The sequence below is a fragment of the Abramis brama genome (genome assembly GCF_963993115.1).
Source record: "Abramis brama genome assembly, chromosome: 22".
Taxonomy (NCBI): domain Eukaryota; kingdom Metazoa; phylum Chordata; class Actinopteri; order Cypriniformes; family Leuciscidae; genus Abramis; species Abramis brama.
In genome coordinates this window covers 32,163,523-32,182,062 of record NC_139984.1, presented here as the reverse complement: position 1 = coordinate 32,182,062, position 18,540 = coordinate 32,163,523, and the positions used below count along the sequence as shown (strand labels likewise).

General features: G+C 44.7%; 2 protein-coding genes across 2 annotated transcripts in view; both read left to right on the top strand.

The window, feature by feature from the left end:
- Window positions 1-5,662, top strand: part of LOC311073184 (E3 ubiquitin-protein ligase TRIM39-like) — a 44,469-nt gene extending 38,807 nt beyond the window's left edge. The window contains exons 11-13 of the mRNA XM_084098664.1: window positions 943-1,044; window positions 1,380-1,406; window positions 1,516-5,662. Coding sequence (XP_083954790.1) covers window positions 943-1,044; window positions 1,380-1,406; window positions 1,516-2,069 — 683 coding nt within the window. The 3' untranslated portion in view covers window positions 2,070-5,662. The remainder of the gene's footprint in view (window positions 1-942; window positions 1,045-1,379; window positions 1,407-1,515) is intronic.
- The window catches only part of LOC311072998 (E3 ubiquitin-protein ligase TRIM39-like), a 161,064-nt gene that overhangs the window by 29,209 nt on the left and 113,315 nt on the right, over window positions 1-18,540 (top strand). The window lies entirely within an intron of this gene.

Below are 18,540 nucleotides of genomic sequence, written 5' to 3'. Positions count from 1 at the left end.
TACTGGAGTAAAGAAAGCATCTGTGAAAGCAGCGCAGTTTGAGTGTTTCGGAACGTAAGTTAGCCTATATGTGATCGGAGAGAAAGATGAGGCCCTTCTCTGACTACGTTTGCATGTGTGAGTTAAGTATTAAACTGTTGGTGAGATGAGATGAGATAATGCAACGCTGACATAGGCTACATTACAATGACAGTTGCACAGATGTTGGGAGTTGGGAACCGGTGAGAAAATGTCCCGTAGCCTACCCGGTAACTTTACCAGTAATAACAATATTAATTTAGCTCTGCTTAACGGTTCCTGAACGCTGTAACTAACAGCTGCCCAGCCATCAACACAGCCGCGTGTGATTTGTTTACGAGCTGGTCTATATCTGTATTCTAAGAGTTATTACTTGTATGGATCTCATCTCATTAATAACTTGACAGCACTTAAATGTGTATTCTTACAAGTTAAAGAACAAATGGTTGTGCAATTCCTTTTTTTCACCTTTTATGAGGCCAAAAAAAAAAACTGGCTGGTAAAAAGTCACTGTGGCGGGTGGTCAAAAAAGTTAACTTCAGGCCCTGAATACAGTGTATAGATTTTTTTTGTTGGTAACTATGTGTTTTGTCTCAGTCTGCAAAAGTCACACTGTTTAAAAAAAACAAAAAAAAAAACATTACATAGCTTAAACTTGCCATGTTAGCATTAGACTGGTTTGATAAAATAATTTACTAAACTTACTCTATGTAAAGTTATATCCAAACTTTTTGACTGTTACAACTGTCAGGGAATCACAAACTGCACGTACCGGTAAGTGTCAATAATAAATGTTTATTGAAATATGGCAAACAAGGGATGAAGCAGGCAGATGAGTAAAGCAGATGACGAGAGGAGGAAATGGTGACACACATGTTGAATTGTCACTGGTAAGAATGAATAAACTTTACTTTTGTATTGCAGGACGACGATATGGATACTCTAGATGGATGAGGAACAGGAGACCAGGAATGTCGACAATGAGAGGAACATGCCAGGCAGTTCATTATAAATCAACAGGAGAAGGTCCGAGTTCATGACAAGACTAGACGATGTGTGTGTGTGGCGTGTCCTTTTGAATGTGTGCAGAGTGATGAGTGACAGGTGGTGGTGATCAGTACTCTGGTGATTGAGATCGTTGTGGCTGAGTGATTCCGTGACAATAACCAGTTATTGCAGTATTACTTTAACTTACTTTAGAGACATGTAAGCAACATGCTCTAACTATTCAAGATACAAACACTAATACATAACCAGAACTCACTAAGTGCCACTGATGCTGCTAATAGAGAGAAACTCACTGTTAACCTGAAATTATTGGTTTAAATAATTCATCATTATATTGTCATCTATGTCCACAGGGTTGAAGTTTGTGCAGCAGTTTGCAGGTACAGTGTGACTGACACCATTTTCTTCAATACACTTACAATACTTTGTTTATAATATGCATTATATTAATTACTCTGAAGTTGATTGATAATGTCTGATCTCTCTCAGTGGATGTGACTCTGGATCCCGATACAGCGAATCCATTTCTCATCCTGTCTGATGATGGAAAACAAGTCAGTTGTGGAGACATTAAGCAGGACGTCCCAAAAAACCCAAATAGATTTGATAAGGTTTTGTGTGTTCTGGCAAAGCAGGGATTCAGTTCAGGGAGATTTTACTATGAGGTGCAGGTGAAGGGAAAGACTGGGTGGGATTTAGGAGTGATCAGAGAATCCATTAACAGGAAGGAGGGGGCGATCCCACTGAGTCCTGAGGATGGATTCTGGACTGTGGTTCTGAGGAATGAAAATGAATATAAAGCTGGTGAAAGTCCAAATGTCTCTTTATCTCTGGAAGTGAAACCTGAGAAGGTTGGTGTGTTTGTGGATTATGAGGAGGGTCTGGTCTCTTTTTATGACGTGGAGTCCAGATCTCATATCTACTCTTTCACTGGTCAGACTTTCACTGACAAACTCTATCCATATTTCTGCCCAGGGTTTAATAATGAAGGTAAAAACTCAAACCCACTGATCATCACTCCTGTCTCACCTTTAATGGATTAGAATATGTAAATGAAAACCAAAAAAGATTTTGCACTAAACCACAATCAAGTAGATTTTACCAGAACACTTTATAATAATACAGTAATAAAGCACTTATACATAATTTGCAAACTATCAGTTTATAGTTAATTAACAATTAATAAACTGTATTTAATACATTAATAGACTATGTTCAAATAATGATATCTTCATTCAATTTCATTGTAATTCATTGTTTAATTCACACATATTTAAAGGGACTGTAAGTAGGAATTTCTCCCATCTAGTGGTGAAATTGTATTTTGCATTCAAACGAATATTGCTCTCCAGCGCCTCACTTTTTCAAATGCGCGTTGCATTTACGGTTGCCGTTATATACCAAAAAGCTATGACAGGATGTCTTATAATAGCACTTCGAGTTTTCCTTCGGGTCAACAGGTTTGTTATTTAAAACAAACTGAAACTTGAATCAACGAAAAAAAGAATGTTACAGTATAAATTACTGACTGTGAAAAACATTAACTATCGTAGTGTTGTAAAGTTTTCTTTCATCGAAGCAGAGACCAGTGAGACAGTTGGGATCGCGTTCAACAGAAGTTGTTCTTTATTGAGAACTCCACTGTACGCGGCTATAGAAACTTCCAACATGATCTAACTCTAATACAGTATGCATTGTAGTTATATACATTCCAAGGGGGAGGGATTACATAGAGGTGGAGACTCTGAACAAAGCATGCAAATGAAGTAGGAACACACCCTACTCTGAGTCCAATTGAATCAGCATAACTATTCACATGCTGATACTGGCCAGGAACTCCAATTCCAAGAGCCATCCCAGAGCCGTTAAAGACAAAAGGTGAAAGTCAATCAACCTAACGATTCAACGTATGGGCTCCGAAAGGTGAGAATCAAGTGATCTGATTCACTTAAAACACAATAGAGAAAACAGGTCTGGCAGGAACGGAGACTCTTTGCTGGAGACTCAATAAATCAGTCTACTAAACTTTATCAGTTTAGATACTATTGCAGTGGAAAAACTAAATTAAACATTTAATAAAAATGTAATCCAACAGTAGTTAGTAGTAATGCTGCCTTTATTCGTTATATTTTTGAAGTACGTGCATTGTTATCATCATCATCCGTGCCTTCTCTAACGTTACTTTACTCAATAACGTTAGCTGCTAATCATCAAAGAGCCTGTTTAACTTACTATGAATAGAATAGATAAATAGATATAACTATAAATGTTCTACTGTCTATATAATAAAGTTCACAACAAAGCAATGAAAAAGAAGCTTGTAATTAAGACCGTAACATTGACTTACCTGACGAGAAGAAAGCAGGCAACTTCAGCATCTCTTTTAAAAGCTTTCTCCTGCATTAGCTATCCCGACATTAACCCTTGGTTTTTGTAATCTCCGGTCACGTTTCCTTTTACGGTCTATTTTGGACTCTTTCGACGACGAGGACTCCTTATCCTGTGACTCGTATGTATGAATGAACGGTGTATAAAATAACCGTGCAGTGCATCCTTTTAAACTTGCCGGGGCAGTGACAAGCGCCTCTCTCTGCTCCTCTGCTTCTGTTGACTTCAGTCACGTGACGCTGGCTCTGAACGAAACGCGTTGGCCTAGTACTTTTTGTCCCTCTCTGCTATTATAGTTTTTCAAGATGGCGGAACTACATGGAAGCCTCCGTGGACCTACCCGTCCCATGTATATAAAGATAATAAATTCTTCGTTTACGAGGATTAGTCTGATCATTGGCATAGGTATTTGTACACCATTGAGGGCATATTTATGAATAAAAATATTGATTTTAGATAATAAAATACCTAAAAAGCTACATATTGTCCCTTTAAAGAGTTAGATAATGCTTTAACAACTTATTAACCATAAATACTTCTAACTTTAGATTAGTTGTTAATTAAATGCTTTAATCCAGCCTTTATTGAACATTAATTACATTAGTATTAAGAGTGTTAAAATGATTAAAAATACACACACCCACAGACTCTCTCTCTCACACAGACACACACACACACACACAAACAAACAAACACTCTCTCTCTCACACACACACAAACACACAGAATCTCTCTCACACACACACTCAAACAATTATTCAACTTCAGACGGATGTCCTTTGTCTCAAAATAATTCAATACTATTTATGCGTCAGTAAATCAAACCAGTGTCTAAATGATCAACTTCACATCGTTTCTCTTAGTAGCATGAAAATAATCTGCTATTTAAACTAATTAAATTAAATAGGCAAAAAAAGCGATCAAAGAACACTCCCTTTACAATCACTGGAGCTGTCAATCAAACAGTGTTTATCTGGACACTTGCCAAAACAAAATGTAATCAATGACGCTGTTACACTGCACAACTAATCACAGCAGTGGGCGTTTACACTGACATCTCACAGCCAATCACAGCAGTGGGCGTTTACACTGAAGTCTCACAGCCAATCACAGCAGTGGGCGTTTACACTGAAGTCTCACAGCCAATCACAGCAGTGGGCGTTTACACTGAAGTCTCACAGCCAATCACAGCAGTGGGCGTTTACACTGAAGTCTCACAGCAGACACGCCCCCTCAAACAGAAATCAGAGGATAAAATCAGGAAAGAAAACAGCCATTTGTTTCTAAATTTGGACAATTTTATGATGTAAAAATTACATTAACATAATAAATGCACCTCATTATAAAATAATAAAAACATCCAGTTCATGACCCTTTAATCTCCAATAAAGACTTAATTAATTACTACTAACAATTTAAAGTGAAACCTATTCATTGTTAATAAGTTGTTAACAAAGCTTATTACACGGCTCTGTGAAAAACTTGATTCTAATTTATTCCCAGATAACAACCGTTGTAAACAGAAACACCGGCTCATCCGGTTCACTGAAGTCAGCAGCCTTATACGCTTGCTAGGAACGGGTTTTCTTCATGCAAGTTTGCATTTGGTGAGCTAATAAAATATTAAAACTCAGTCAAATCAATATGTTGTGTATAGTTATTTAATTATGCCATCCAGTATCGTGTACTCGCACTATTGTTTCATACAAATGCAGCTGCTGCCATTTTGTGACTATTGTTTTGTACACTGTTGGATTATGAGATACAAACAGGTACTTAGTTTAATCTGAAATCTCTTATCTCCATAATTATTTATGTGGTGAAATGCTGTGTAATAAGTGTAATGACTGTATAATGTATCTCTTAAATGTCTGTCTAGTTTGAACTTGCCGCGCTGCAACTGCTCTCTCCGCAGAAGCTTTGAATACATTTGAATGGCCAATTTATTAGGAGTCTATATATTTCTAATCAACACAATGATTCATTTGCTTTTCTATTTCATTTATACTCTGCTTTTGCTTTTCAAATCTACTGTGAAATTGACATATGATTTAATATTATGGTTCAATTTTACATAATATACTAAACTTCCTGTAAAGGTGTTTCAACATGTTATTTTGTAAGGAAATCTCTGAAGCCATTTTCTCTCTCCTCTCCAGCTGTAAACATTGAATTACTTGTGAAATATTGAGGTTCTTGTTTTATATTGTAATAACTGCAGCATCTGAATAAAGACAAATGTTCAATTCTATAACTGATATTGAGTATAATCTAAACAGCTTGATAATTATTATGCAAATACACATTGGAGAACAATGAGTATCTGCTCACATAAACATTACAACAGACAGACAGGATATAATTAAAACATGGAGGATCTTTATTGCTGAATTACATCAGTTGTAAATGAAAATACTGAATAATTATTCAATGCAGATGACCCTTAAATCTAGAACATATTCTTCAAGAGAAGCAAGAGCATTAGAAGGCTGCACAATGACAGTGTTTTTGACTTTGGTTTGAGCACAATATCAGTGAATCCGTGCACCTGAGTGAGCTGACGGCAGTCCATCGATGCCAGGAGCTTCTGAGAGCCGGAGACGGTGGGAACAAACTTCTCCATCAGTGTAACCGTCGCAAGCTTCTCCACATCACTGACAGACACAAAGACAATATCAACTCTCTGGAAGCTTCACTCTTTAAATATCATATTTAATGCAGTACAATTTATGTTGTTAAGCATATCTAAAATGCATGAACACGTCACAGCTGAAATTAAACTGCTGTTAAACACTTACCCATACGGGATCTTTCTGACGCTCTGCATTCCCAATCCCTCTACACGTAACAAAACGTTCCTCAACACTTGTGACAGCGGGTTCTGGAACGTGATCTTGACCGTCAACTCTTTTCCCACCACAGCGTCCTCTATAGGCTGAAACATACAAACACAATCAACAGATGTAGAGATTATTTTTGTGATGAACTGAATCCAGATACGAGGTCTTAAGATGTTTCACCAGGTTGAGCATCAACATTAAACGCAATGGATTCTCACGTTAAGTAACTGAGCACATCCTGCGAGTTTGAATGTACAACATAGAGAATGAGATTTTAAATCTAAGATAGAAAGAATAAATTGAGTTTGTTCCTCACTTAGTCTTTGGACTCGGTGAGGGAAACCGGAGCATCCAGAGGAAACGCGCGCGCTCTCTGTGGGCGGGGTCAGATTAAAACATAATGAGCTGAGATGAGAACGACTGACATCTCTCTCTTTTCATAAAGATTACATAAACAGAGAATATTTGTTTTTAAAAAAAATTACTTCATTTAAAAGAAGAGAATTCAAGCTTCATGCCTGTGTGTCTGTATGCCTGTTTGACTGAGTATTCGCTGAGTTATGGTTCATTTTCGGACGCGTTTCAGAATTGACTTCACTGACAGAGAGAAGGCAGAACTCTCTTCGTGTTTATTTTTCTTTATTTGGCGAAAAGCACAACACTTTGTTTTTATTGTGAGTATACACAAAAATAATACACACTTAACAGGATCGATTGATGTATAACACAAGCATATAAGATAAAAATTAATATTAGTATTTTGATTCTTTTTTGCACTGATAAGGAAAAAAACGAGCCTATTGCGCCGACGCTATAGCCGACCTCAGGGGGTTAAAATAGAGTAGTAGGCCTAACTATTCAGCTATGCACAGCTCATAACTCTGCTTCTAACCACAGGTCGAGAGCGGTCATTCCAACCACACAACTTTGCGATGCTGTTTGTGAATGTTCATTGTGCCTTTCCCAAAAGCATCGTTAGCCAACTATGCTCGCAAGTTCCGTCGTTATCAGCAGTTCAATAAGCCTGTGTTTCCCGAAACAATTGTTCCAATGAACATTTGCAAACAGCATTGCAAAGTTGTGTGTTCGGAACGATCTTTGGTTAGAAGTAGAGCCCTGCATTTCAGCCCGAGCCCGACGGGCCCCGACTTTTTTACGCCCCTAGGGCCGGGCTTCGGGCCAATTTTCACGTCATAGTTCACATGCGGGCCGGGCCTCGGGCCTTTTTTGAGTTATCCTTCTTTTTATATTTTTAGACATTAATAAAAAAAAATATGAGAAGTTGACGTCGACGATAGAAAAACAAACATAGAAAGACATTTAATAACCTCATAACTTTCATAATCTTATAATTACACGGACATATGATTGACATGACAGTCGCACGCACGCACGCACGCACACACACACAGAAGGTTTCCCGTCAGCGGAACCAACGATTCAACTCATGTGCAACTAATGGAGAATATTAAGAGAAAAATCGCGAGTGATAGAAGAGAGGACTGGGTTAAAATCTTCCACTGTGGATGCTATTCTTTTTCTCCACGATGCTCTGTAAAAGACTGTTCTAACTTTTCGTTTGATTGGACTTTATTTTCGTTTAACTGTTGGAAACTACTGATGTTTTTCGTTTTTCGTTCGATTGGACTTTATTTTCGTTTAACTGTTGGAAACTACTGGAAAAAAGAATGGCCATGTTCTGTGGTGCATTTTCGAGGTAAGATAACCTGCAAGTTTGTTTTTGATTTATTTAATATAATTTGTTTAGATTGACTATTGCTCATTTCGTTTGCGAGCGCTGTTGCGAGCAGCCTGAGCCTGCCTCAGTATTTAAAAAAAATTACTCACTGTGGTTGAATAAATAAACATTAAACTAACTGTCTGTGTGATATGCTTGAAGTGTTTTATATCTATGGATTTTATTGTAACTAAGTAAAGAATTAGCGTTGATTTGAGAGGCTAAATTGATCAAACATGTTTTACTCGCCGTTGGCTCGGCTTGCTTGGCCGTCTTTTTTTTTTTTAAATGCTTCAAACATTTGTCTAAATTAGCTTAATAAAGAAATGAAAAGAAACATAACTAACAAAACAGACATAATTTAATGGCAGTCTGCCGCTGTGAAAAAAAAAAAAAAACGGGTTAGGGTCGGACTCGGGCTGATAATTCTGATGAGCTGTCGGACACGGGTCGGGCTAGGGCCTGAGCGTCTCGGGCCAGGGCCGGGCTCGAGCCTTGATTTGAGGCCCGTGCAGGGCTCTAGTAAGAAGCAGTTTCTTGTTTGCATGAATGACATGTCAAGTCAAGTTTATTTATATAGCGCTTTTCACAACATAGATTGTATCAAAGCAGCTTCACAGTATTAAATTAAAACAATACATCAATGTTTGTTTCTAGTGGAAAACGTCCATGTTTGGTAATGCTGATCAATAGTATTGTTGATTGATTAATTAAATTAAATATCCACAAATATCCCCAACTGAGCAAGCCAAAGACAACAGTGGCAAGGAAACGAAATGTGGACTCGTGGACTCAATAAATCCTTATCTTGAGCAAAATAAGCAAGCTGACATTCAATACAATCTGTATCTTTTACTTAGAATACATACAAATGTAATTTAAGTCTTTTAGTTTGTCAAGTGATTTAAAGCATCATTTTTTAAAGAGTGCACATATGTGTATATGCTCTACTAAGAACAAGCGTGGAAATAAAGCACTTTACTCTCCCTCATGTTGTTCCAACCCCGTAAGACTTTCGTTCATCTTCGGAACACAAATTGAGATATTTTAGATTAAATCTGAGAGCTGTCTCACTCCCTCGAGTTTTTTCACATAGTAAATCTGCGCAGCGCATCTGTGTTGTGCGTCACACGTAGGCTCACTATTGGCCGACGCTGGTCATGTGTGTGATGCGTGTGACGCACAACACAGATGCGCTGTGCAGATTTACTATGTGAAAAAACTCGAGGCCCAGAGAGAAGGAAATGAATAGTTGAATAAAGTCGTTATTTTAGTTTTTTTTTGCGCACAAAAAGTATTCTCGTCGCTTTATAAACTTAAGATTGAGCCACTGGAGTCACTTGGACTATATTAACGATGTCTTTAATGCATTTTCTGGGCCAGCAAGTTATAGGGCCCTATCTTGCACCCAGCGCAATTGACTTTGTACACTGACGCATGTATCATTCCTATTTTGCACCCGCGCAAAGCGCGCTTTTCCCTCCACAGAAGCACGTCGCTAAACTAGGGAATGAACTTGCGCTCCCTGGGCGGTTCAGCGCAAAAAAGGAGGCGTGTTCCGGCGCAAACGTTCCTTCATGCTATTTTGCAGGTTTAGAAAACAATTGCGCCACTAACCAGGAAAAAATAGTTTAAAGTCAGTGGCGCGTTGCGCATGTTATTCATATGCTATTTTAAGGGCACATGCTTGGCCATAATCAATGTAGCGTGTGCACAACGCGCATACACTTTGATTCTCTCATCTACACAGAAGCAGCAGTTTTCATTTTTGCAAATCATACATTATTACGATAGATAGATAGATAGATAGATAGACAATTTATTATAAAAGCATACATCTAGCTTACACATTTACCCAAATTATCATACGCCTTTTTAACCGAAGTTAATTTGGGTGGGTTTCTCCATCCCCAACGTCCCTGACGAGAACGTCGGTCTCCTTGGCTGTGAACCGCTCCTGGCGCGCGTCTGGCAAATCCGCCGTTATGATCGGAATCCGCTTTAGAACAAGCGCGCCTGCTCTTAAAGGGAATGTGAGATGACGCTCTGATTGGTTTATTTCACGTTACGCCCAAACCACACCTATGAATAATGAAGCTCTTCAGACCAACCCATTTTAGATTTGCGCCTGGCGCAAGAGTCATTTATCCCGCCAGGAAAATAGCAACAGCGCCAAGACCCGCCCACAAAGTTACTTGCGCTTTGCGCTTTGACACTTGCGTTTCAGATCGTTAAAATAGGGCCCATAATGTCTTAGAAGCCTATGGAGGAGTGATCCAGCACTCAGATTTCATCATACGGGGTTGAAACAACATGAGGGTGAGTAATTACTGACAGAATTTTCATTTTTGGGTGAACTAACCCTTTAATTCGATCTCAAACAGATTCGATAAAAGTAGTTATTATTCCACCACCTGCGTGATGTAATTTACCAGCGTGGTTGAACGACCAATTTGCGACCAGTTAAGCATCGAGTTACTTCATTGTACGGGAAACACACCCCTGATCTGCACTCTCTTGCCAGATTAAAGCCACGACAGCAGTTTCATTGAACTTTTCATAATTTCATCATCCACCAATAACATTAATTTAAAATGTATTCAGTGATTCCACTACATACCACTAGAGAGAACCACACTTTGAGAACCAGTGCCTTACATTATGCTTTAATCACGACCGGAGGACCTCAGACAAATTTCAGAGAGAGTCCCACCTGAAAGAAAAGAATACAACAGTTTTTATAGAATAGGAGCATGGCAAAGGTGACATGATACATTACATCATTTTTCTGCAATATGATTGGTTCTTCTTCATATAATTGTGAGCTCTTTCTTTATTGGTTTCACCGGCGGGTTAAATCAGATTTCCCTCAGACAGACAGACAAAATTTCCGTTAAATTTCAATGTCTGAGATTCGCACTTCAGGATTGTGACGTGTGTGTGCACTCATGCAGAGGTCAGACAACGGACAGCATTGCTCTTGTATTTTCTGCAATCAATTCTGGTATAATTTCCTTATAGAGGTGTGTTGTCATCAGTTGATATGCCCATAATTAACCCAACTGACACAGTGGTGGTAAAATTTGTTTTTTACAGTCCAAAAACAATAACAAATCTATTCGTTCTCTCTTTTTAAAGGAGGTTGTCACCAAATCTTGCTCTATTGCTTATTGGACTAAATGTGTTAATGACCTTGATTGGGAAAGTGTCTGGTTATTACCTCATAAGTGTTTTGTTACAAACAAGGTCAAAGAAATCTCTTTCAAGATAATTATTTTTCTGCAATATGATTGGTTCTTCATATGTATAATTCAGCAAACCATTCTGTTACTTTGTTACTTGAAGTCATAAGTTGATATATTTTGAAATCTGTCTAGTTTAATTTCTCCTTTTGTTATATTCAGAGATGATTCACACACACACTAACTGACTGAATGTTTGGGGACATTTCAGGTTTCAAAAGCATATAATTGTTAATCCTGCAAGAGAAATAAATGTTAGTTATGATCAATTAAAAAAATCCATCACATTGCATTGGCTCGTTCTGTTACCACTCTAAGGTGATTGAGCTCTCAGTCGAGATCCCAATTCAGGGAACGGGGGATACATTAGTAACCTAGACGTTATTTTATATAATTGTTATCATTTGAGATAACTGCAACTTTGCACTTTACTGTCACCAAATAAGTGAATTTTAAGCAAAGATAGAGATGCCTACATGTTTTTACATCTCGTTTTACAGTGTGTGAGCACATTAATTTAGCACTGCAAATCATCTCACATCTTCTCTGGGAAGTTCTAGATTTTGTAAAGAAACTCATACGTAGGCATAATTTATATTCGTCTGTGTTTATTAATTGTATTAAGTTTGAAATGTGAGAGATGGCAGAAGGCAGTAGATGTGTCTTGAGTTAGACAGAATAACACTGAGAAAAATCTGAAAGATCATCATGTCCTTTTACGTGTTGTGTCTAGATAACACTAGTTCCCTTTCGTGGTCACTCCGAGTTACGTCGGATGACGACGATTGGGGTTTCGCCTAGAAGCCTATCACCTTCGAGTATATAAAACGAGCCAATGGCAATGAAATGCCATGGGTCTGCGGAATTTGCATAGCGTATCTCCGCCCACCGCAGGGGGTATATAAGGAAGTACGCTGCAATATTGCAGATATGTTTTCGCTTCGGAGCCGAGAACTTCTCCACTCCTGCAAGCCATTCTGAGTTAGTCTTCTCAATCCCTTCGAGACGAGCGAACTCTCCGGTGTTGGTGTGACGGCGATTTCAGCGAGTGCTCACTACCCTGCTGATCTGTTCAGTGATCTGACAGATAGTGTGATTTCTCCCTGTTCGCTTCAGCATCCGCAGAGTTTTCCTCTCACAAAAAGAGCATTGCACGTGGCACGTCTTTTTAAAGATGCCTCGCCCGTGCACTTCTGGTTGCGGCCGCAACATATTTTTCTCTGATGGGCACGATCTCTGCTTAGCGTGTTTGGGTGTTGATCACGCTAGAGCAGCGTTTGTGGATGACTCATGTTCTCACTGCGGGAACATGACCATCTCCATGCTGCGGTCGAGACTCAATGAGCTCGTTAGAGTGAGAGTCCCCTCATCCACACCCCGATCTACGGTCTCCCCGCGAGGCTGTACTTCGGCTGGTGGCCAGGGTGACCTGAGGGTAACTGTGTGGGACATACCGCCGACACGTCCACGGTCCACACACCCCTCTTCAGCAGCAGGACCCGCGAGTGTCCAAACTGAGGCCGCTGGTCCCTCTACGGAGGCCCCGCGGGTTTCGTTTGGCGCTCCAGAGGAAGATACGATGTCGATCGCTGCATCACAAGGTGGGCGTGAGTCCTCGGGAAGTGAGGATTCGGCTGTGTTGCCACCCTCGGGCGCGCCAGCATTGTCCGAGTCTGATCCCGAGCTGACTGCCATGCTTTCCCGGGCAGCCGCGGCCATTGGGCTCGAGTGGTCCCCGCCACCCGATCCAGTGCGCTCGCGGCTGGATGATTGGTTTTTGGGAGCGGCCGCTGACACTCGTCGCCGCCCAACCCCAATACCATTCTTCCCGGAAGTGCATGAGGAAGTCACGCGGTCCTGGAAGGCTCCCATGTCTTCCCGTGATCGTTCGTCGGCTTTCTCCGCCTTTCCTCCCCTCGATAAGGCTGATGCTTGTGGGTACACTGGGATTCCCACGGTTGAACGTTCTGTCGCGATGCAGCTGTGTCCGACAAGCGCTTCATCACGCGGTGATCCTAAGCACCCGTCCAAAGCCTGTAGATTCTCGTCCACCATGGTGGCGAAGTCTTACAGAGCGGCGGGACAGGCAGCTGCCTCTTTGCATGCCATGGCCATCTTACAGGTCTATCAGGCCAAGGTGCTCCGTGACATGCACGAGGGTAGGACAGACCCAGGGCTCTTCGATGAGCTGCGCGCCGCCACCGACCTCGCTCTCCGGGCGACGAAGGTGACCGCGCGCTCCCTGGGTCTGGTGATGTCCACAGCTGTGGTCCAGGAGCGACATCTTTGGCTGAACCTGGCTGATATGCGTGAGCCCGAGCGGACTCGTCTGCTCGACGCTCCCATATCCCAGGCCGGCCTTTTCGGCGGTGCGGTCGAGGATTTTGCCCAACAGTTCTCGACCGCCCAGAAGCAGACTGAGGCGATTAAGCACATTCTGCCCCGACGCTCTGCTGCTCAGCCGTCGGTACAGAATCCTCAGCCTGCTCGCCGCCGAGGGCGCCCTCCCGCGGCTCCCGCCCCTCCCGCACGGCCCCAGCAGCAGCCTTCATCTGGGCCGCGTCGTGGAGGAAGCCGTAGGAAGGCGCCACAGCCCTCTCCAGCCCCGCAGCCCGCTAAACGCCAGGCTAAGCGGCGCTCCTGAGACGGGCCGCTCAGGATTGGCATTCCCTTCTGTTCAGGAGCTGGTAGCAGGGCCACTCCTTCCCCCGGTGGAGGGCCGGGGGAGAATCTTTTGTTCTCCACTCCCCGCTGCTCGTCCAATGACGGGCAGCACCCTAATGTGGTTAAAGACAGAATCGAATTCCCCAATCCTGAGCCCACAGAGCCCCAGGGCCGCAGTGCGCGCCACCCTCGGGTCCCGCCACTGCCGCCCTCCTCTGTTCCAGAGGTGCGGGATGACAGCACGCGCCGCCCACGGGCCACGCTCCTCTCATCCCCCTCTGTCGCCAGACCCCTGCCAGAGCACGCCCCCGTGGGACGCGCGCCCTCCCCTGGCCTCCTCTGGCAGGACGCGGTTAATGACCGTGCCCCCGCACAGGGCCGCTATGCCGTCCTCGCCGGTGCCGGTCATTCCGCCTCGCTGCCCCACCGGCGGTACGTCTGTGGTTCGTATGACCCCGCTGGTGCACTTTCTGGAGGCCTGGCTAGAGCTTCCCAGTCTGTCCCGCTGGGTCGCGAGAACCATCAGATTCGGCTACGCGATTCAGTTCGCGAGATCTCCTCCCCGCTTCAGGGGAGTCCGCTTCACTATGGTCGGTGGCAATGCCCCTGTCATGAGAGCGGAGGTCGACACCCTACTGGCGAAGGGTGCGATCGAGATTGTCCCTCCAGCCGAGATGAAGTCCGGCTTCTACAGCCCTTACTTCATTGTACCCAAGAAGTCCGGTGGGTTACGGCCAATCCTCGACCTGCGCGTCTTGAACCGCTCCCTTCACAGGCTGCCGTTCAAGATGCTAACGGCCAAACACATCCTCCAGTGTGTGCGGCCGCAGGATTGGTTTGCAGCGATCGACCTGAAGGACGCCTACTTCCATGTCTCCATTTTACCTCGACACAGACCGTTTCTACGGTTTGCTTTCGAGGGGCAGGCATACCAGTACGCGGTTCTCCCTTTCGGGCTAGCCCTGTCTCCTCACGTCTTTACGAAGGTCGTCGAGGCAGCCCTTGTTCCCCTCCGGGAACACGGGGTTCGCATCCTGAACTATCTCGACGACTGGCTGATCCTAGCTCACTCTCGAGATCAGGTTTGCGAACACAGGGACCTAGTGCTCCGGCACCTAGTTCGTCTGGGCCTTCGGGTCAACTGGGAGAAGAGCAAACTCTGCCCCGTGCAGAGGATCTCTTTTCTCGGTATGGAGATCGACTCGGTCGCCATGTGCGTGCAGCTTACGAGCGAGCGCGCGCAGTCACTGCTGACTTGTCTTCGCCAATTCGAGGGCAAGAGTGCGGTTCCACTGAAATTATTTCAGAGGCTCCTGGGGCATATGGCATCCGCAGCCGCAGTAACGCCGCTGGGATTGCTTCATATGAGACCGCTTCAGCTTTGGCTTCGCGATCGAGTCCCGAGGTGGGCATGGCAACACGGCACGCTCCAAGTCCCAGTGACTTCAGCCTGCCGTCAGACCTTCACCCCGTGGACGAACCTCAAGTTTCTACGGGCCGGAGTGCCCCTAGAACGAGTTTCCCGGCATGTTGTTGTATCAACAGATGCCTCCACCACGGGCTGGGGCGCCATGTGCAATGGTCATGCTGCCGCGGGCTCCTGGACAGGACCCCAGCGCCTCTGGCATGTCAATTGCCTCGAGTTGCTGGCTGTACGTCTCGCCCTGCACCGCTTCCATGCGCTGCTCAGGGGTCAGCACGTACTAGTCCGATCAGACAATACCGCGACAGTAGCGTACATCAACCATCAGGGTGGTCTACGCTCCCGCCGTATGTCGCAACTCGCTCGCCACCTCCTCATATGGAGTCAGAAGCATCTGAGGTCGCTTCGAGCCATTTATATCCCGGGACACCTGAACCAGGCGGCCGACGAGCTGTCTCGAGTTCGGCCTCTCGCTGGAGAATGGCGACTCCATCCCCAGACGGTCCAGCTGATTTGGGATCAGTTTGGCGACGCACAGGTAGACCTGTTTGCCTCCCACGACTCGTCCCACTGCGACCTGTATTATTCCCTGACCGAGGGCACGCTCGGCACGGATGCACTGGCGCACAGCTGGCCGCGGGGCCTACGCAAGTACGCGTTTCCCCCAGTGAGCCTCCTTGCGCAGACCTTGCGCAAGATCAGGGAGGACGAGGAGCAGGTCATTTTGGTTGCCCCGTATTGGCACAACCGGACCTGGTTCTCCGAACTGGTTCTCCGAACTGGTACTCCTCGCGACAGCACCTCCCTGGCCAATTCCTCTGAGGAAGGACCTTCTTTCTCAGGGACGGGGCACCCTTTGGCACCCTCGTCCCGATCTTTGGAACCTCCACGTGTGGCTCCTGGACGGGACGAGGCAGGTTTGTACCCTACCACCAGCGGTGGTGGCTACCATCACTTCCGCTAGAGCATCGTCCACGAGACATGCCTATGCGTTGAAGTGGAACCTCTTCGTCAACTGGTGTTCTTCTAAACATCAAGAACCCACGAAATGCCCCATCAGTGTCGTGCTTTCCTTCCTGCAAGAAGGGTTGGAGCGAAGGCTGTCTCCCTCCACCCTGAAAGTGTATGTTGCCGCCATTGCCGCACATCACGACGCAGTCGATGGTAAGTCTCTGGGAAAGCACGACCTGATCGTCAGGTTCCTGAGGGGAGCGAGAAGACTGAATCCTCCTCGTCCTCCCCTCGTACCCTCTTGGGACCTCTCAGTGGTTCTAACTGCCCTGCAGAGTGCTCCATTTGAGCCTTTGCAATCAGTAGAGCTTAAGTTCCTGTCCATGAAGACAGCGCTCCTGGTTGCATTGGCCTCCATCAAGAGGGTAGGGGACCTGCAGGCATTTTCGGTTGACGAAGCGTGCCTGGAATTCGGGCCGGCTAACTCTCACGTGATCCTGAGACCCCGGCTTGGATACGTGCCCAAGGTTCCTACCACACCCTTTCGAGACCAGGTAGTGAACCTGCAAGCGCTGCCCTTGGAGGAGGCAGACCCAGCCTTGGCACTGCTCTGTCCAGTACGCGCCCTTCGTGCTTACGTAGACAGGACGCAGTGTTTTAGGACCTCAGACCAGCTCTTTGTCTGTTATGGTGGGAAGCTGAAGGGAAAGGCTCTCTCAAAGCAAAGGTTATCTCACTGGATAGTGGATACCATTGCTTTGGCATACCAGCAGCAAGGTCGTCAATGCCCCCTTGATGTGAGAGTCCACTCCACTCGTAGTGTGGCTTCCTCTTGGGCTTTAGCGCATGGCGCCTCGCTAACAGACATCTGTAGAGCTGCAGGCTGGGCGACACCAAACACATTCGCGAGATTCTATAATCTCTGAGTAGAGCCAGTTTCTTCTCATGTACTCGCTTCAACCAGCCGGTACTAGATTCTGCTCAGGTGTCTTCGCTTGCTCGCCATTCCTCTCCGCGGACGGGATACGTGCGATTATCTTCTCAGGTGAGTCTGATAAGCTCTGAGTTTCCTCCAGCACTGGTTACGTCAACGCCTGAGTTATGCCTATATGCCATAACGCAGCTTTTGCGCTTGACTAGGTGCCTCCATGTGCATGGTCCCTCCTCTAGCGACCCCCACATGTGTATTCCACTGTAAGTCTCTTTGAGCGTGTGTCTTTCCCTTGGCAAGCCACCTTGCCACCCCTGGGGTTGAAATATTCCACCTGCGGCTGGACACCTCAGTGATACTCCATATGCATCCCTCTGGGTCATATGTGTCTCCCAAGTCCCCCCCGTACGGTTGGGCATAATTGCATATTTCCTCCGGGATATGCTTCCCAGTGTACCTTGGTATTCCTGTGCTAGGTAAGACTCCTTCGTTCGTGCTAGTCTCACAACAGGGAGCTCAGACTTACGCAGGGCACTGGATGACAGCCGAGGTGGCGTGATTAGACTGGAACCCCAATCGTCGTCATCCGACGTAACTCGGAGTGACCACGAAAGGGAACGTCTCGGTTACGGATGTAACCCTCGTTCCCTGAGTAGGGAACGGAGACGTTACGTCTTCCTGCCACTTCCGCTGTATCGCTGAAAAACACCTGGGGCCAGTCTCGACTCCTCAGCGAAGACATATCTGCAATATTGCAGCGTACTTCCTTATATACCCCCTGCGGTGGGCGGAGATACGCTATGCAAATTCCGCAGACCCATGGCATTTCATTGCCATTGGCTCGTTTTATATACTCGAAGGTGATAGGCTTCTAGGCGAAACCCCAATCGTCGTCATCCGACGTAACGTCTCCGTTCCCTACTCAGGGAACGAGGGTTACATCCGTAACCGAGACGTTATGTGTTGTTAAATATCTGCGCTTAATAACACAGAGTCAGTTCCCTTGCAGAACTGCTGTAGATTAAAATTATTATCACAAATAAAAAGTGCACATGTTAAAAGGGGACTGAGAACTTTTGAAGCTACAAAAAAAAAAAACACATTTAGCTTTTTTAAATTGTTGTCTTTGACTCAAGTTAAACCATCTTTCTTGTTACAGGTTCTGTAATTACAAGTGTAAAATATTATGAAAAAGTAATAAAATGAAGAAACATACCTGATGGAATAAAATCCTCATCATCATCATCATCGCTCTGTTCTTCCTCAGCTGTGGTTTCTCTCCTCATCTTCATCATCTTCAGTGGCGTCTGCAGCATCTGCTGTTCTCCAGCGTTACA